The 17,836-nt window shown below is 45.0% G+C and overlaps 1 protein-coding gene and 1 long non-coding RNA gene across 3 annotated transcripts in view; one reads left to right on the forward strand and one right to left on the reverse strand.

Moving 5' to 3' along the window:
- Window positions 1–5,085, forward strand: part of ADRA1D (adrenoceptor alpha 1D) — a 41,618-nt gene extending 36,533 nt beyond the window's left edge. The window contains exon 2 of the mRNA XM_064419040.1: window positions 802–5,085. Within this exon, the coding sequence (XP_064275110.1) occupies window positions 802–1,370 (569 nt within the window). The 3' untranslated portion in view covers window positions 1,371–5,085. The remainder of the gene's footprint in view (window positions 1–801) is intronic.
- The window catches only part of LOC135299697 (uncharacterized), a 49,478-nt gene that overhangs the window by 25,984 nt on the left and 5,658 nt on the right, over window positions 1–17,836 (reverse strand). The window contains exon 2 of one of the 2 annotated variants that reach the window (XR_010361651.1): window positions 10,583–13,164. The exons of the other annotated variant lie outside the window; for it this stretch is intronic. This is a non-coding gene — a long non-coding RNA (uncharacterized LOC135299697). Of the gene's footprint in view, window positions 1–10,582; window positions 13,165–17,836 lie in introns of those variants that run through there. 2 annotated transcript variants of the gene reach the window in all.

Consider the following 17,836-nt stretch of genomic DNA (forward strand, 5'->3'; position numbering starts at 1 on the left):
TGTCATCTGGAGCTAAAATTAAAAGAAATTAAGGCTGAGTCAGAAAGTTATTTCAGATCCAAGTGGGGAATGCTGTTCTGAGGCCATGTGGGAGCAACACTGACATCTTCTGGCTCAAAAAAAAATATATCTCCAGCTTTTTCACTGAGCAAACCACTGGGAAAATCTGCAAAAACCTAAGGAGGGATGGGGTGGACAAAAGTTTTTTAAAGTATCAAGGACAAGCTTTGGGGCAGTGGATATTATCTGAGCCCACTTTAACAGCCTCCCTTAGCATCTGAACAGAGGATGTGTGGCACTGATGACCCAAAATACTTGAGAGGAGGAGGTGAAGGGGTGTTGCTCTTCTCTCAGTGCAGGTGACAGGGCTGTGGCCATACTTTTATGCACAAGTCTATAAGTCTGGAGGCAGTAAATTACCTGAAAGTCACATTCCACTAGGCCAGGTTGCTCCAAACCCCATCCAACCTGGCCTTGGACAGTTCCAGGGGTGAGGAGATGCAATTTCTCTGAGAAACCTGCTCCAGGGTCTCACCACCACACCATCAGCCTTCTCAACACATCTCCCCTCTTCCAGACTGGATTGACCACCAGCTTCATGACGGATACTACATAAAAGCTCTCTGGGCTGTTTGCTGGAGGAAAACAATCCTCCAGGAAGCTCAGAGAACTGATTCCAGCAAAGCCTGGCTATAACTTCTCAAGAAAACTCACTTCTTTGTCAACCTACGACACCTTACCACCTTACTCCACCACATCCTTCCACTTCCTCTAACCCTATTCCTTTCAATCTCTCCCAAGGTTCTTTCTTCCCGTCCCTGAAGCCCTCAGAAATCGTCTTCAAGATCATCTTCTGGCTGGGGTACTTCAACAGCTGCGTGAACCCCATCATCTACCCGTGCTCCAGCAAGGAGTTCAAGCGCGCGTTCATCCGGCTGCTCAAGTGCCAGTGCCGCCGGCGGCGCCGGCCCATCTGGAGGGTCTACGACCACCACTGGAGAGGGGCCTCCATCAACAGCTCGGTGCAGGACTCAGAGACAGACCTACGGCCCAGGATTAACACCCTGAACAGCTCCTTCATATTTAACTCCTCCTTCCAGGAGAGAGGCAGTAAGAGGCGAACGCTCAGCCTCAAGGGCTGGAAGATGCTGACGCCTTTCCAGAAGCCAGCGTCCACCCAGCTGAAGGAGAAGATGAACAGCCTTTCTAACAAAATCCGGGGTGGCTCCAGCAAAGGGGGGGCCACAGCCACCTACAAGACAGAGGTGGAGTCTGTCTCGATCGGGATCCCTCATGATTTCACAGAAACCATTGACTACCAAACCCATGACTTAACAGACTGCTGTGGGCTGAGAGAAACAGATATTTGAAGGCTCTGGGGCAGCTGTCAATGGTTTCTTTAGAAGAAACATGGAGGGATACCACCTGTGGGTCTGTCAGGCAGGCTGGAAGCAGCGATCAGGTATAAAATGCAGTTGCCCAAAGGTTGTCCAAGCATCCCCCACGTGGAGCTCAGCCCCTTCTGTGGGATTATGGGTTCCTCAGATTAGAGCCAATGGCATATCCCATTCTAACAGCCACAGCAGGAGGAGAAGGTGTGGATATGACCTTAGGGCAAGAGCTGCCTCCTCTGGTGGATGGTTGTCTTTGGCTTTGGAAGAAGCTGTGCAATTAAGGGAAACCAGGATGTCTCCTTTGCCTTAAAAACACCACGGTGAAATCTGACGGAAAGATTGAATCCCAAAAGTTGCCAACCCTGCCTTAGTACATGTGCTCATGTCTCCATCCAGAGGCAGCCCCCAGGAAGGACACTGCCAAGCAGTAGCTGGCAGCTGATCCTTTATGTGGGTGGGTTGGGAGCTTGGAGGTCCTGAACAGGACATCCAGAAGAGGCCTTGGCTTTGGAGAGAGAGCAGACCGGGGTATTCCCAAGCAAGGTGAAGGGATCCCAGCTCTCAGTCATCATCTCTGCAGTGGCCACAGCTTTGGCCCTTCCACATCACCTGGTTTTAGGCCAGATGAGTATTCCAGATGTGTGTGCTGTTGCCAGGGGGTGTGCAGGTCTCTCTCCTCTAATTCCATCCTGTGAAGCATTTGGCATTTCACTCTCCAGTGAAACACTTGCAACCCACCTTGCTTTAGTGAACATCCATCTGTGACACTCAGAGAAACCAGCTCCTTTTGGTGTCAGTCATCCCCAAACCTTCCTGTCCCTTTCTTTGCTCTCGTTTTTCTCAGAAAACGCAGGATAAAAATGCATCCCAGGGGCTTCACTCAGGACAACAAGAAATGGCCTCAAGTTGTGCCAGGGAAGATTTAGACTGGATATTAGGATGAATTTCTTCACTCAAAGGGTTGGCAGGGACTGGACCAGGCTTTCCAGGGCAGTGGTGGAGTCACCATTCCTGGAAGTGTTCAAAAGATGTGCAAATGTGGCCCTGGAGGAGGTGGTTTAATGGTGAACGGGTGGTGGGTTGGTGGTTGGATTCCAAGAGGTCTTTTCCAACCATAATGATTCTGTGATTCTGCAATGCGGGTCCTCAGCCAGCCTGTGCTGTGGCTCAGGAGAGCTGGGATGGCTGAGTTGGGAAGTTTGCATTTCTGCTGCCCACAGAGTCCAAGCTGAAGTGGAGCTGAGGTGCAGAGGGAGCTCACTCAAGGGGAGGGATCTTCTCCCCACTCAGGGTCACACTCATGATCCTTCTCCCAAGGGACTTCCCACATGCTTCATGCATCAAACTTCTGGTGGCTGCCAAGAATTGCCTTGGTTGTGTCAAAAGTAATGACAATTAAAGTGTTTTTTTCGCTGCTCACAGTCCCAGAGTGTGAGCACCCCTCGGGAGGGCACCATGGCCTCCTCCAGGAGACTCCAGGAGCTGAAGCCATGGCAAGCCCACCTTGACCAGGCAGCTCAGGAAATGGTCACCCAAATTCTGCTTGGCTGTGGATTGCAGGCACAGGTTTCAAAATTCAGAGTGTTTTAACCAAATTTCAGATAATGAGCCCCAAGGAGTGACCATCAGGTTAAGCCATGGGCAGGAGACATGTAGGTGATGGAGGCAGAGGAGGGATCTGAGGTGAAGTGCCTCAAGCCAGGAAACTAAAAAACAGGAATAGGAAGTCCCGAGGGGTGGAAACGTGGCATGAACGTGTCCTGGGTGGAAACTGCTCCACATGAGCAGTGCCCCTCAAAACCATGAGGAGCCTTTCATGGAAGTGCCTGCAGCACATCCAGCTCACCCCACTAAGGGTGGCTGCCAAAGGAAGATTGAAGGCTGCCAGGCACAGCAAGGAGAATGTCACCTTTCTTTCTGATGTTCTGATTTGCTTTAAAGGAAAAGAGAACAGGAGGGAAGTTGGAATTTTTTAATGTTTTTACTCTTTTGTGTAGTGCATATTGAGACAAGATATCTGGAGTTGGCCCTGTCTCAACACCCTTTACTTGATGCAGGACAAACTGGACCAATTATTGCACAAATACCAGCAGATTTTGTCCAGATATTTTCCTCCCAGCAGCAAATCCCAGCGCTTACACTGAACTCAGACTCACAACCACCTGCACGTTCTCCAGCTCTGCAAAACCAGCCTGAGGTTGCCAGCTCTGCCCTACCAAAGCAGGGACTTCCCAACACCCCATGGGAGCTTCTGGGGGGAAATATATTTTTTTTATTGTGTTATTTGGCTCTGAAGGGAAGTGAGACCTTACAGTGATGATGGGGTGGCACAAAAAGTCATTTTGTAGTGTGAGGACTGCAGCTGCCACTGTTTTCCTGGGTGTTTTTGGGATCCTGATGGGAAGCACTGGGGATGTGGCAGAGAAGGGACCAGGGAGAGGACATCCATGACCAGACAGACAGACACACACACTTCACTGTGTTTATATAAATGTGTCATTCCCAAAATACCAGGCATTCTCCTACAAATGGGCAAGCATCCCTCTATAAATGAACATTTAGCTAATGCTGGCAAGCAGTGCATTCCCATAAATGAGCTGGTATTACTGCTTACACTTCTCCCTGACTTTTTCAATATACTTTCTTTTTTTTTTTTTTTTTCCAGTATTGAAATATTTATATTTACAACCTCCAACCCCTTGACAGCTTTTTGGGAAGAAAAAAAGACTTAGTCTGGAGGTTTGCTGCCTCTCCATCCCAAGTCTTTACAGACCTACAAGGGAGAAAATGAAGTCAGTTTAGACACACACATACACATAAATGCTCAAATTCTGGCTCAGTTCCTCACTGTATTTGATCTGGCCCCAAGAGATGCCCTGGAAGGAGCTGTAGGAAAGCCTTGAGTTCTGCTGTGCTGCATTCAGGCAAAATACTTGGTTTTCACCCTGCTTTCATTTGGCATCTTGCATCAGAAGCAGTGCCAGGACTGGACTCTGAGGCTGCTCATGCAGAGCCTCATTTAGAGGAGACAGGGCTGTCTTTGCTGGCAGAGAGGAAGGAAAATCTTGTATGAAATATGACCAGAGTGCCTGGAATGGAGCATTTCTCCTTGAATCCCCTGATTTCCAAGCTCTCCCAAGTTTGGAAAAACGGGCTCAGACTTTCAGGAGGTAAATTCAGCCTGATCCCACAGATTTCCCTGGATCCACAAGGGTGTGCCCAGCTGAGGGAATGGCCCTGTTCCAGCAAATTTTCCAGGCAACATTTCCCAAAGCACCTGCACCTCAGTTATCCATCAGATCCCACCTCATTGCACTGGCTCTGTGTCACAATTGCATTCTCAGACCTTGCTGCTCCAGGGAACCAAGAGTTGGGGGTGGAAAATGGGTTTTTGTGTCACTGGACTCTCCCAAGTCCACGAGGGAAGGAAGGTCCCTGTCAGCCTGAGCTGGGCTGCAGCTGGGTTGCATTACTATTGTTTACAGTGTGTATATAAGTGTACATTTTCTTTAGCAGAACGTTGGAATTTTTTATGTATAGATTTTTATTTTTCATGCCCAGATGTATTTATTAGCCGGAGTATTTCTGTTTTGTGTATCAGGTTCTGCCAGATTGATGTAAGCTCTATGAAACAGAATGCACATATTTTTGTTTGTTTGTACCAAATACATGCACAAACCTGTCTAAAACATTGCTGTAAATCGTTGCTGTGTCTGATTTTTAAAACAAGGGTTATAGGGGATGAAGGAGGGAGGAAGAAAAGCCTGAAAATTATCCCCTCTTGCTTATTTCCCTAAGACATTTTTTTGCAATTTCACAGGGATAATCTTTCCCACTTGGAAGAATTAATGATAAAAGCAAGTCAGGAGAGGACACTCTCAATTTCATGACACAGAGGCATGAAGGGATTGCACCAGGCACATCTAGAGAGCAGGTTTAGATTGGATATTAGGAAAATATTGTTCCCAGGCTTTCTGGGGAGGCCCTGGCACAGGGTGCCCAGAGAAGCTGTGGCTGCCCCCGGATCCCTGGAAGTGCCCAAGGCCAGGTTGGATGGGGCTTGAAGCACCCTGGGATAATTGGAGGTGTCCCTGCCCATGGCAGGGGGTGGAATGAGATGGTCTTTCAGGTCCTTTCCCACCCAAACCATTCTGGGATTCTTGTCTATATGATGCATATCTGAGATTGGAAAGGAAAAGACGAAAGGGAAAACCAAAAGGAGATCTAACATGAAAACACTGGATCAATATTTGATAGCAGTCAGAGGTGAAAATTATTTTGGGGAATTTGGGGGAATAAATAGAGACTGGAAGAGATTGAGAATGACCTCGAAAATATCTTTGCACTTCTGAATATGTGTAATTTGACTCCTGTTTGCTTTTGGGGTTATTCAGTTCAAAAAGAGTAGAATGGACTTAGAATGGACCAAAGGTACAGAGCAGTCCCCATCCAAGGAACATTTAAATCAAATGGCACTCTGATGACTGAGAATGCAGGTCTGTAAAACCAGGAGTGCTGGGGAGAAGACAAGCAGGGAATGAATGTTCACTTCCCCTCATGGTACAAGAACTGACATCAAACCAAATTATCAAAATGAACCGAGTGAGCGAGGTGATTCTTCACATGGCTCACTTCTGAAGGGTGGAACTCATCACCACGAGATACTGCATCTGTCTGTAGGGGTTAGAACAGCAATTAGGTGCCTCGGTGACAGATAAACCCATCAAGGGCAGTTGGAAACGTTTATGTGATCTCTGAGCTGAGAAATCCCTGAGGCAGCAATTGCTGTCAGCTGGGAGGATATTTCAAGGCATATTTCACTCTTGGATTTTTTTTTTCCCCTCTATCCCTTCTGAATTTCAGAATTCAGAGAGGGGACTCAGAATGAGCCAGGCTCAGCCCTCTCTGTGTCCCTTCCCTCTGCACACTGGCAGCCCATCCATGCCAAAATTCCACCCTGCTTTTCCCTCCCCATAGGCAAAAATGAGAAAAAAAGAATGGAAAACTCAAGTTTAGTCCCAAACGTACATCACATCATCAAGGTCAAAAGATTGTGCCAGTTCCTGCTGGGAAATTTCTTTTGCCACCCAGAAATTGAAAATCAGACCCTCAATAAACAGACTTTTACAATCTTTGAGCAGACCAGGAATTGTGGCTGGGACTGGGAGATGCCCCAGAAGTTTCCCAAGAAACTTGAGCCATCCTGGGCAAAGGTTTCAATGTTCTTTTCCACTTTCAGACCTCTAAGGGTCCCTCCCTGGAGACTCACAACACACAGAGTGACACTAAGGTCACTGACAAGTAGATTTGGGGGGTTTTTGGTACCTTTTGTGAGATTCAGCACATGGATTAAAACCTCTCCATTCCAATGAGGTGTCTGTGAATGAGACATGTTTAAATATCATTGGAGGAAAAAAAATAATTAATTCTGGTTTGAATATGGGCATTTCATGCCATTTGAGCCATTCTAGGCTATGCAAGACATTTGCACACATCAGGAAACAGGACAGAAAACCTGATGTGCAAAAAACAAAACTTGCCCAGATTTAAAGGTTTCCTGTGTGCAATGCTGGTAGGCAACAGATGTCTTGGGGTTTGAGGGAAGGGTGGAGGCATCAAAAATAGGTTTTATGCACTTTCTTAGAACATTATCTGGCATTTATTTTGCCCAGATCTCAAATTTAACTTTTTATAATACAGCCCCGAGCAGGACATTTCACAGTTTGGAGGTTGCTTTCTTCACTCCTCTCCTTTGCCTTCAAAAAGACTGAGGCAAGGGGGGACTCAGCCCATTTTAGTCAGCTCACCGTGGCTAAAAATCTCACTAAAAGAAAGCATTTGGGATTTTCATAAAGAATTAAGGCCTGATCCAGCTCCTGTGCTGGAAATTTACTCTTCTTTCCTCCATAGCTGCTGCTTTCTGGATGGAAGAAAAAAAAAAAAAAAGAAAAAAAAGAAAAAAAGAAAAAATATCCCTGAGGGCTAGAGATGATTGGTAAATCTCACTGAAATGTGACCATATTTAAGTGGCAGCAGCACTGCTGAGAGGCACAAACCCCTCTTCAAACCCCTCTGCTCTCCTCTGGCAGATCCATGGTTGCTTTAAAACCTGGCAGAACAAGGGATGGATCAGGAATTTGAGTTCAGCTGTGGCAGGAGAGTGGTTTTGGAAAGAGAAGGCTCCAAATCTTAACAACAGCCCTGGCCAGGAGGCTTCAGCTGGAATTATTAGGACAGGAACACCGTGCTCTTTCTCCTTGTCAGTGGAGACTTCCCATTCCCAAAGCTTGCAGGAGGTGTTGGAAATTCACAAAACTGAGAGGAACACAAGAAAAGACTCCCAAAAGCCCCAAACCCGGCAGAGAAGGGTTTACCAACAGGAACAAAAAGCCAAAATTCACTTAGGCAAGGTATCCCAAAAGCTTTTCCTCATTTGCAAGTTGGAGATTGGAATTTCTCCCACACATCCTTGGGAAAAGGGAACGCCCTTGGGAAGCCCTCCCTGTTTTTCTCACAGCAAGGTGCTTTTGTGGGTTTAAAAGGTTTGCTGCCCTGGCAGCACAGTTGTTAATATGTGAATAAATTGCCATTGTTTTATGCGTGTTTATTACTGCAGTCCTCAGCAGATGATTCACAGGGCAAATCCAATTTCACTCTGATTGCTGTGGGGCTCTCATTTCTCAGCTGTTTCAGAGTTTCAAGCCTAAATGCTGCTTCTTAAAGCTTCAGGGGGCTGGGGTTGACAGGGTATAAATGTGGTTTAATACAGGTGTATATTAATAAATTTGTATTAATAGATATGTCTGTCCAGACTGCATGTAAACATAGATAAATACGTGTAGAATTTATCCTTCCAACCTTCCCTCTGTGCTCTCTTTGCCAAAGCACTCACAGGCCTGGGTCCCAGGTGCTCCTCAGGCCTCCCAAAATTCCATGTGTTCAGTGCAGCTGCTGAATCACCACACAATGCAGAAATCCACAATGAGCGTTCTGACATTCCACTAATGAAATCACTTGCCCAGCTAGGACGTGGGTGTGTGGATTCCTCCACCAGGTAAATATTTATCACAGGTGGCATTTCAGATGGGGTTTGAGGCTTCTGAGGCTCCCGTGAGCTGCACAATTCCATGTTCTGAACAGTTCCATGTGTTTGCTCTCAGCTTCTTTTTTAAGGAGATTGTTAAAAAGAGGGCAAGCAACTTTTTATATATAGTGACAGGATGAGGGGAAATGGCATTAAGATGAAAAAGGGCAGGTTTAGGTTGAATATTAGGGAAAAATTCTTCCCTGTGAGGGTGCTGAGCCCTGGCACAGGGTGCCCAGAGAAGCTGTGGCTGCCCCTGGATCCCTGGAAGTGCCCAAGGCCAGGTTGGACAGGGCTTTATTCTTCACAACACACTCCCAAGGAATTAGAAACTGGGAGTTTTTTCAATTTTTGTGCCTTGGCCAACTATTTCTGGTTGCACAACAGGTATTTATCCCACCTCCAGCTTTTCAAACTGAGCAAAGACGAATAATTGTGCCAAGAAATTGCCTGTGAAAAGGAATAAACACACCCCTGCTGATTAATGTACCAGGAGACGTGACTTAACTTTGGTTTCCAGTCTCCACTTTCTCCAATCAGCCCCTAAATTATCATCTTTGCTCTGGCACAGAGTTATTCCTGAGAGTCTCACAGGCTCCAACTGATCCCAGCCTCTTGGGAAGCAGGATTCTGTCATTCAGCAGACAAAGGAATAGAAAATCTACTTTTCTAGAAGGAAGATGGAAATAATTATTTTTTTTAATTAAATTCAAAATTGTTTCAAATTAAAAAATTAAAATTAAAAAATTAAAATTAAATTTAAAAGCAAAATAAACACAGGGTGTTATTAACAGAGCAAATTTTCTCAAAAATGTGAGGGCAGAGGGGTTGAAATGCAAAACTTGGGAGAAAAGAGATAATTATTTTGCAATGCATGATCTGGCTGAGGGAAAAGTAATGGGTTTAATGTAAAAATTTGTTCTCCTGCCCTGCTAATACACGAGGTCAGGCTCAATTATCAAAATATGCTGTCTGCCCTTACAAATAAAACTTTTTCTGTCTGACTTGGCAAGTCCTGCTGAGCTTAAAGTATTGTCCAGAGATTGCACCTGTTTTGCAAAGGAGAAAATGATGTGCTGAGGCTTCTGCCACTGGTCCAAAGGAACCTGAAGAGAAAGGTAAGGACTCTCCTCTCCTCTCCTCTCCTCTCCTCTCCTCTCCTCTCCTCTCCTCTCCTCTCCTCTCCTCTCCTCTCCTCTCCTCTCCTCTCCTCTCCTCTCCTCTCCTCTCCTCTCCTCTCCTCTCCTCTCCTCTCCTCTCCTCTCCTCTCCTCTCCTCTCCTCTCCTCTCCTCTCCTCTCCTCTCCTCTCCTCTCCTCTCCTCTTTTTCTATCTATTTACTTAATTTTTACTTTGTTTTTAGCACCCATTCTCTTTGCATTACATTTTTCTACCAGGGCCCCCTCAGCTATTTTTCCTGCTGGGTATTGGCCAGATCAGTTATTTTTTTTTTACCCTTTTCATTTAGGTATTTATTTTGGAGGGATTTATTAGCAGAGAGGAGAACCTGACTGACAGACTGAGAGGTCTCTCTCTCACTCCAGCCTCTCTTTAAACTAAAAAAATTGGATTTTGACACTCAGGACATGCAAAGCAGGGGTCACCAACAGGCTCCAAATCACTGGATATTTCTAACTTCTTTTTCATCCCACATCTACTTTCAGGATCCAAGCTATCCTTTGGCAATAACTGCTTCCAATCTGCTGTCCAGGGATGTGTGTAATTAATTCACAAATTACAAGCCATCATGTCCAGCCCCACCATCCCTTTTCCAATGAAGGAATCCTGTCCCAGAATCCCAGAATTGTTTGTGCTGGGAGGGACCTTTAAAATCATTTCATTGCACCCCCCCTGCCATGGGCAGGGACATTTTCCCTGTCCCAGGATGCTCCAAGCCCTGGAACACCTGGAACACCTCCAGGGATGCAGATCCCAGCCTATCTGAGCAGGAGGTTTTTCCAGACCTTTCAGTTTCCTCCTTCCCTTGACCTTTCCTAGGTCTGTTCCCTCCTTTTTAGGAACAAGTGGCCAAAGACAACCTGACTATTGCAGTAGCAGCTCCTCCAGGGATGTCATTACATTCATAACACCATCATGCAACTGGAAAAATTTTTTTTTTTTTATTCACAATTCCTTTCCAAGCAATCCCTACCTATTTTTGGCCATACTGACCACAGAGCTGAGGTTTCCATTCCAGCAGCCCTTCCCTGGGTGCTGCTGCCTTCTCCTGAGTGCATGACCACCTCAGCATTAAATTCACCACCTGCTGATGCAAAAATCAGACATCTCTCACACAAATATTCACAATTAGCATTAGCTTTGCCCTGAATAACAAAGGATTGTCACCAAACTTCATTATTCACACTTTTCCCCAGGTTTTTCTGGAATACAGCAACGATTGTGGGATCTAATAAACTTTGTCCAGTGTCACAAATTACTTTAATCACACTTTTTCATTCTTCTCTGTTTATTCCATTTGTTATCAAATCTTTATTCCACCTTCTACCTTATCCTGTGAGAGCTTAGAGGGAGGGGAACTTTTTCAGGATAAACTGCTGAATGTAGAAACAAGGCTGCAAACACAAATAAACCTTTACAAAGGAAGTCAGTATTGACTATATGGGAAAGAAAAGTGGAAGAGGAATGGGTAACAGAGAGGAAATCATATCACAGGAGAGAAATTTCAAAGACCATCAGGATTTGGAGACTGTGTACATTATATCTCACATTCCAACTTCTCTAAATCAAATGCTTTTTTCCATTGGTGCAATGGCAGGTTAACAGCAAAATCCAATGTGACAGGAAAGTGCAAAGTAAAAGAGTTTGTCTATTTATTTATTTTAAACAATAAAATGGTGTTTATGTCAATGTGTTTCTGAAAATACCACTGGCAACACAGGGGAAAAAAAAGTCATGGGCAGACAGAATGAACAGACTTGAAAAGAACAGAATGATAGACATGAACATACACAAATCAGAATTAGTTTATATATTTTAATAATTTAAGTAAATAGAAAAAAAAACAACAAAAATCCATAATTGAATTAGGTTAGAAATATCTAACAGAGCGTAAAAATATTCCAAACCCCAGGTTTCTACAAGAGGCAATATCTAATGGAGGGATAAAGTACCAAAATAACCGAAAAAAAGATTATGAAATATCTTCAAAGGAAATTGCAATCTCTTGGCTGAGTGCAGAACAAAAGGAGGAAAAAGGCTCCCAGCTCTGGAGCTCATTCTGAGGCAGATTGAAAGAGGATCTGGGTGAGAGACTCAGACCAAACAAAACAACCAGAATATCAGCATGAATTGAAAAGAAAAAGGGACAAAAATGAAAGAGAAAGGAAAAGTACCTTAGTGGACCATAAATAATTAATCAATGAAAAGAAAAGTTAAAGCATTAAATGCTTCCCCATGGAGGGGAGCCATCTGGGCTTCCACCCTGGAGCCCAGCGGATCTCCAGGAGATTTCCCTGGGATAGGGACAGTTTGGATAAGGATGCCTCTTTGCTGGAAGGCCAGGCTGCCATGGAAGGTGACCTGGACAAGGGAGTCCAGAGGCACAGGAATGGCCAGGAGTTTGGAGGATGCACTCAGGGAGATGCTGAGGGAGCTGGGTTCACCCACCCCACAGAAAAGAAGGGTTTAGGTGGATGTCTGGCTGCACTGCTCAGTGGAGGTGCAGAGGAGACAGAGCCAGGCTCCCCTCAGAGGTGATGGGGTCAATGTCCAACAAGGGGAATTCCAAATAAACAAATGAAAATTATTTCCTCTGAGTGCAGTGCAGCCCTGGGCCAGGGTCCAGAAGGGCTTTGCAGCTCTTGGAGACACCTGAAACTACCCAGAGCAAGACCCTGGGCAACTTGATATTGGCCCAGTGTTGAGAAAAGGGCTGAATTAGAGACCTCCAGCATCATTAATTGTGGAAACCCAGGGCACTGGGAATATTTCTCTGTGTTCTGGGGTGCCCTGACCCCCCAGGGGAGCACTGACTTTCACCCTCATCCATGGAGAAAGTTTCCTAGACTTCAAGATAGACTGGAATCCACAAAAGTGTGAAATAGATTATAGAGAGTAGTGTAGGTGTGTCACTTGGGGAGAAATTTAGGTTTTGGGATTTTTAGTATGTTGTGGATGGGAGCAAGATGGAGGGCACAGGGTGTCATCCTGGGTTTCTTCTTCATCCTTCTTCTTCCTTCTTCTTCATGGGTTTGGGTGGTAATTTGTAATTGGGCAGAAAAATCCGCATTGCAGGCTCTTTGGGATCAGTTATTGGGTTAAAAGGGGAAATAATCCAGGTGTCAGTTCTTAATTGGATAGTTCAGTCTTAAAAGACCTTGTAACAAGAGATTGTTGGCCATTTTGTGCCTTCTAATGAAAAGCTGCCAAACTCACAGTTGTGAGACTGTTTTACTGATAAGAAATAATAAACACCTGAGTGCAAACATGAACTACTGTCTCAAGTGCCTTCAGTCCTGACCTAAAGAAATTGACAACTGGTACCCCAGCAATTAATTCCTCAGTCCTATGATCCTTTGGAAAATAGATCCCATCTGTGTGAGGCCTCCAGCCTTAGGAGATGGGTTTTTCTGTAGACCACCTTTTGTCTTGGATGAAATTCCTCTGAGGCTAGGATGAGAAATCCCTTCTTCCATGAGGTGCAGAGGGCAGAGCTTTCCATTTTCTCCTGGAGAGAAACAACCAGATTCGAGGCTCTGAAGAGCCTTGGAAGCAGCAGCTCTTATCAGGCCTCAGAGCATCTGTTCATACACTCCTCAAACAGCCAGACTTGGCTGGGCACAGTTTTAAAGACACTTCATTGAGAAACACTGGCTGCCATCCAGGATATTAAAAAGATAATAATAAAAAAATGAAGAAGTAAAAGTGCTCTTCTTCCCTGCTGGTTTGGATTTGTTTACAGCCAGGGGGAGAAGGCAGTCCCTGTTGTTTAATCTCAGATGTGCTCTGGAGGTCGGCACGCCCTGCACCCCGGCAGTGCTCATAAATCAGGGATGACCTCAGCTTTCACCACCCAAATTTGCTCTGGCTGGTCAGAGCTTTTTGTTACATCTTTCCCATCACCAGAAGGGTCAGCAGCTGAAAGGGCACCAAGGTCAAGTGATGTGTTTCCAAGGGAAAGACCTTCCCACCCTAAAATCCCAGTATTTATGTTTGACTCTCACCAAGGTGGGTGCCAGGAAAGAGGAGAGGAGTCTGTGGACCACAGCAGGAGCTGGTATCACCACATGGGTGACATCAAGCTCACATTTCCAGCCTCAGCAGGGTCTGGGAGCCATTTGAGGCCACAAAAAGCATGGAAATGGAGAAAGTTAACCAAAAACGCCGCCCTCGGCTGGATTTTTCTCACTCTCTCCAGAAAAACAACAACCAAAAAAAAGTGTGTAAATATCATCAGCTAGGAAAAAAATGCTGATGATTGGAAGTGAATTTGCCATTGAAAGTGGAAAATAAATGTGGTGCACTCAGAAGCATCTAGACTTAGAGACTGAGTCACTTTTATGCTAATACATCCTCGCCGCCTCCCCAGTGGATATGAAAAATGGTCTTATTTATTGTAATTGGTGTTTATGATAAAAGCACTTCTATATCCTCTATGAACATACACAGTTACCCAGAAAGAAAATTTATTTTTTCTCTCTCTCTTTTTTTTTTTTTTGGGTTTTTTTTTGGGTTTTTTTGGGGGTTTTTTTTTGTTTTCTATAAATTCTTCCTTGTTTTCTCTTTGGAAAATGTGGTTTTCATGCAAAGCAAGCAGCAATATCTGCTCAGGTGTGTGAAGACAGAGGTTGGCTCACACAGGGACCACACTTCCATCACCCTTGTCCCTGGTCACCTGTGGCACCAATTGATTCTCACTGATGAGGTTCGCAATTTCATTTTTCACGTCCTTCTCCTCCTCTTTATCCTCCTCCTTAATGACTCTGAGCTAAGAAAAAAAGTGGTTCCAGCTTCTGGAGGGCTCTGATCTAAGGGAGTTTTAGTTCAACAGAAGCCCAAAATGCAGCACTGAGATGTAGAAAAATCAGCTCCAAAGGAAATAAATAAAAATCTGACAGTTGTTCTGATTTCTCGGGGGGGCGCTGGCTGTGAGCATTCCCATATCAGAGCACACTGATCCTGATCTCTCCCAGTGTTTTGTGTCTCTCAGTTGTGGCTGGCTCAGATCTCTCTAATTAGGAGTTTTGAGCCACACCAGCACCTTTCCTTCTCTCTCCACCTCCTTCCAAAACCTTGGTGGTGCTCAGAAAACTCTCAATTTTTCATGCAGGGATTGGCAAAATCTCCCACTCCCAAATTTCTTCCCCAGTATCCAATTTATCTCTCACCTCCACAACAGCAAGATTTGCTCCAGGCGACCGTCCTCCCTCCACTCCCACACTAATGAGCTGGAAATCATTAAAATTTGCATTATTTGTGGTCTCCTTGCATCCAGAAATCCACAATCACCTCTGCTCTGGCACTGAGGTGGAATGAGGCCAGAGGATAAAGCAGAGCCCAGGACTGTAAAGCTATCTTGTGTTTCATGGCACTGAAGGACCTGGAGAGCTCATGTGACCTGGACATCACAAAATCCCACCAGATTAAACCAGAGGCACCACAGAGAGGCCACTTCCCTGCCAGGTACATCAGAGGGATTTCAACATTTTCATTGCATCAACATTTTTTGGTTGCATCCCACACAGAATCACAAAATATCTCCATTTGGAAGGGATCCAGAATGATCACTGAGTCCAGCTCCCTGCCCAAACCCATCAGTGAAGAAAGCTGACTAATCACATGTGAAGGGACAAAATTGAGAGCAGATTCACCAGAAACTGCCTATGTCAGGAAAAAGAAAAAAAAAAAAAAAAAAAAAAATCCAGCAAAGAATATCGTTGCCCTTCCATGAATGATTCAAACTATGCAGAGAAGCTGCCAAATGTTTCATATGGCTGATGCTACCAGGGGTTTTGACTGCCTGGAAAGGGGCCAGTGCTATGATCAAGCATCTAAAACTTGTGTTTGGTCAGAGCAGCAGCACTTGTGGCTCTCAAAAGCAAACAGCCTCTACCAGGCAGGCAGGGGGCTCCAGAGGGGCTGCCACCACCCAGGTCCCCCTGGCATTTGGAGATGACAGCCACTGGCAGGAAGGGATGTGAAATTTAAAAAAGGAAAACAATCTTTTTGACAGTGAGAGCAGGGATGGTCATTCCATGCACCAGGAGGTGCTGCATTACTGGAAGGAGTTAAAGGGAGCTTGTGAAAAATATAAGCTTTTTAAACAGTCAGGTAGTGATAGGACAAGAGGGATGGTTTAAAAGTAAAAGAGGAGAGAATTAAATTCGATATTCAGAAGGAATTGTTCCCTGTGAGGGTGGTGAGGCCCTGGCACAGGGTGCCCAGAGAAGCTGTAGCTGCCCCTGGAGCCCTGGAAGTGCCCAAGGCCAGGCTGGATGGGATTTGGAGCACCCTGGGACAGTGGGAGGTGTCCCTGCCTGTGGCAGGTGGTGGCACTTGATGGGCTTTAAGGTCCTTTCCAACCCAAGTCCTTCTGAGATTCTGTGAAAATTTCTCACTGAAATGTGGAGCAAGAACACCTGCCCAGTGAAAATCTGTGTTTTTTCCTGGTGGTATTTCCATCCAGCAGCTCAAGTGCCTGGCATTGTCTTCAGAGCCCCTGCCTCATGGAGATCTCTCTTCCAAAACCCCACCCAAATTTAAAGGGAAACCTGTAAATTACCTTGTCATTTGCTCTCTCTCTCTCCTTACCCACAGATGAGCTCCTGCCTGTGTTCCTTGGGAGAGTGGATTGGCACATCCATTGTGACCAAATCCTCAGGAAAAGCAAACCTTTCCCAACCCAGAATGAGTTGAGGTGGGTCCATGTCCTGGACTGCAAGGCAATGTGTGTTCTATTCCCATCTGTCAGAGGTGGGGCAGCTCTCTTCTGTTCATTGGGCAGTTTTCTTTATCTCTTCCACAACCAATCCTCCCTCCAGGAGATCTCTGCTGTCCATGGGCCATTAATTATTAATTATCTTCTGTTCATGGCCACTGAGTGTCCCTGCATGGCTGATCAAATTCCATCATCCCACTGGGAGATGCTCTGCCCAGGGCAGGAGCCAAGCATTCCTACCTGGATACAATCTGACCCTGGAACAGCACAGCAGCCTTTGCCCCCTGCATTCCCAGAGGAGCAGCTTTCTCCTGCCCTGCATTCCCAGAGGAAGAGCAGGCCCATCTCCAGCAGCCCTGGAGCTGCAGAGGAAAACTGCAGCCTTGTGCAGGATCCCTGCTCCAGCAGAAGCACAGCTGGCACTGCAGGAGGGCTGAGCCACCATGGGATGGGACTGTGCCACCACCCTGACCCACAGGGCTCAGCTCCTGCTCTGACTCTGGCAGTGCTCTTTTGTATTACTGCATTTATATTTTATTTTTATTTCCTTCCCTAATAAAGAACTGTTATTCCTGCTCCCATATCTTTACCTGAGAGCCCCTTAATTCCAAAATTATAATAATTTGGAGAGAGGGGTTTACATTTCCTATTTCAGGGGGGGCTCCTGCCTTCCTTAGCAATCTTGTCCAGCCAATGACTTGGCTTTACTTGGGAAGAACGTGCAGAATGTCCCAGCTGTCCCCAGAGCAGGGTGAGCAGTGCTGAGCCTCCTCAGCAAGGCTCCTTCTCTCCCGCTCCTGCGTTCCCCAGTGGAAATGTTTGTCCTGGAGCAGCAGGCGTGGCCGCAGTGACGTTACTGCATAGCAAGGACATGACACCGAGCACAGGCTGGGGGCTGTGGGAAGGGATCCTGCTGCAGGGCGAGGGCAGAACTGGCCTGGGAATTCAAGGTCAGCTGGGCACTTTGCAAAGTCCACAGCAGGGGCAGCTCAAGAGAGCTCTGGGAGTGATATGTTTGTATTTTATATATTTCTACATTTATATTTCATATCTATATATATATATTTTATTTCTATTTTATTTTTATTATGTCTATAAATATATTATATACTTATATATTTATATAAAAATATATTTATGTATTTATATATTTTATATAAATATATTTGTATATTTATATATAAATATATAAATATATTTTATTCAAAAATATTTATATTCAGATATATTTATATATTTATGTGTGTGTGTATAACAATCTTATATTAAAATTTTATTCTACAGAAATCTTACGTTCAAATTCTACATATAATCCTTAAAATAAGTCTATATTTCAGATCAAAATATATTTATATATTTATATATTAAAATAAAGAATTTGAGTGTGTATATACATTACGAGTGTATTGATATATATGTTTTTATATATATTTATATACATTCTAGAAAAATGTTACATCAA

This window comes from Passer domesticus, chromosome 4 (genome assembly GCF_036417665.1).
Source record: "Passer domesticus isolate bPasDom1 chromosome 4, bPasDom1.hap1, whole genome shotgun sequence".
NCBI lineage: Eukaryota > Metazoa > Chordata > Aves > Passeriformes > Passeridae > Passer > Passer domesticus.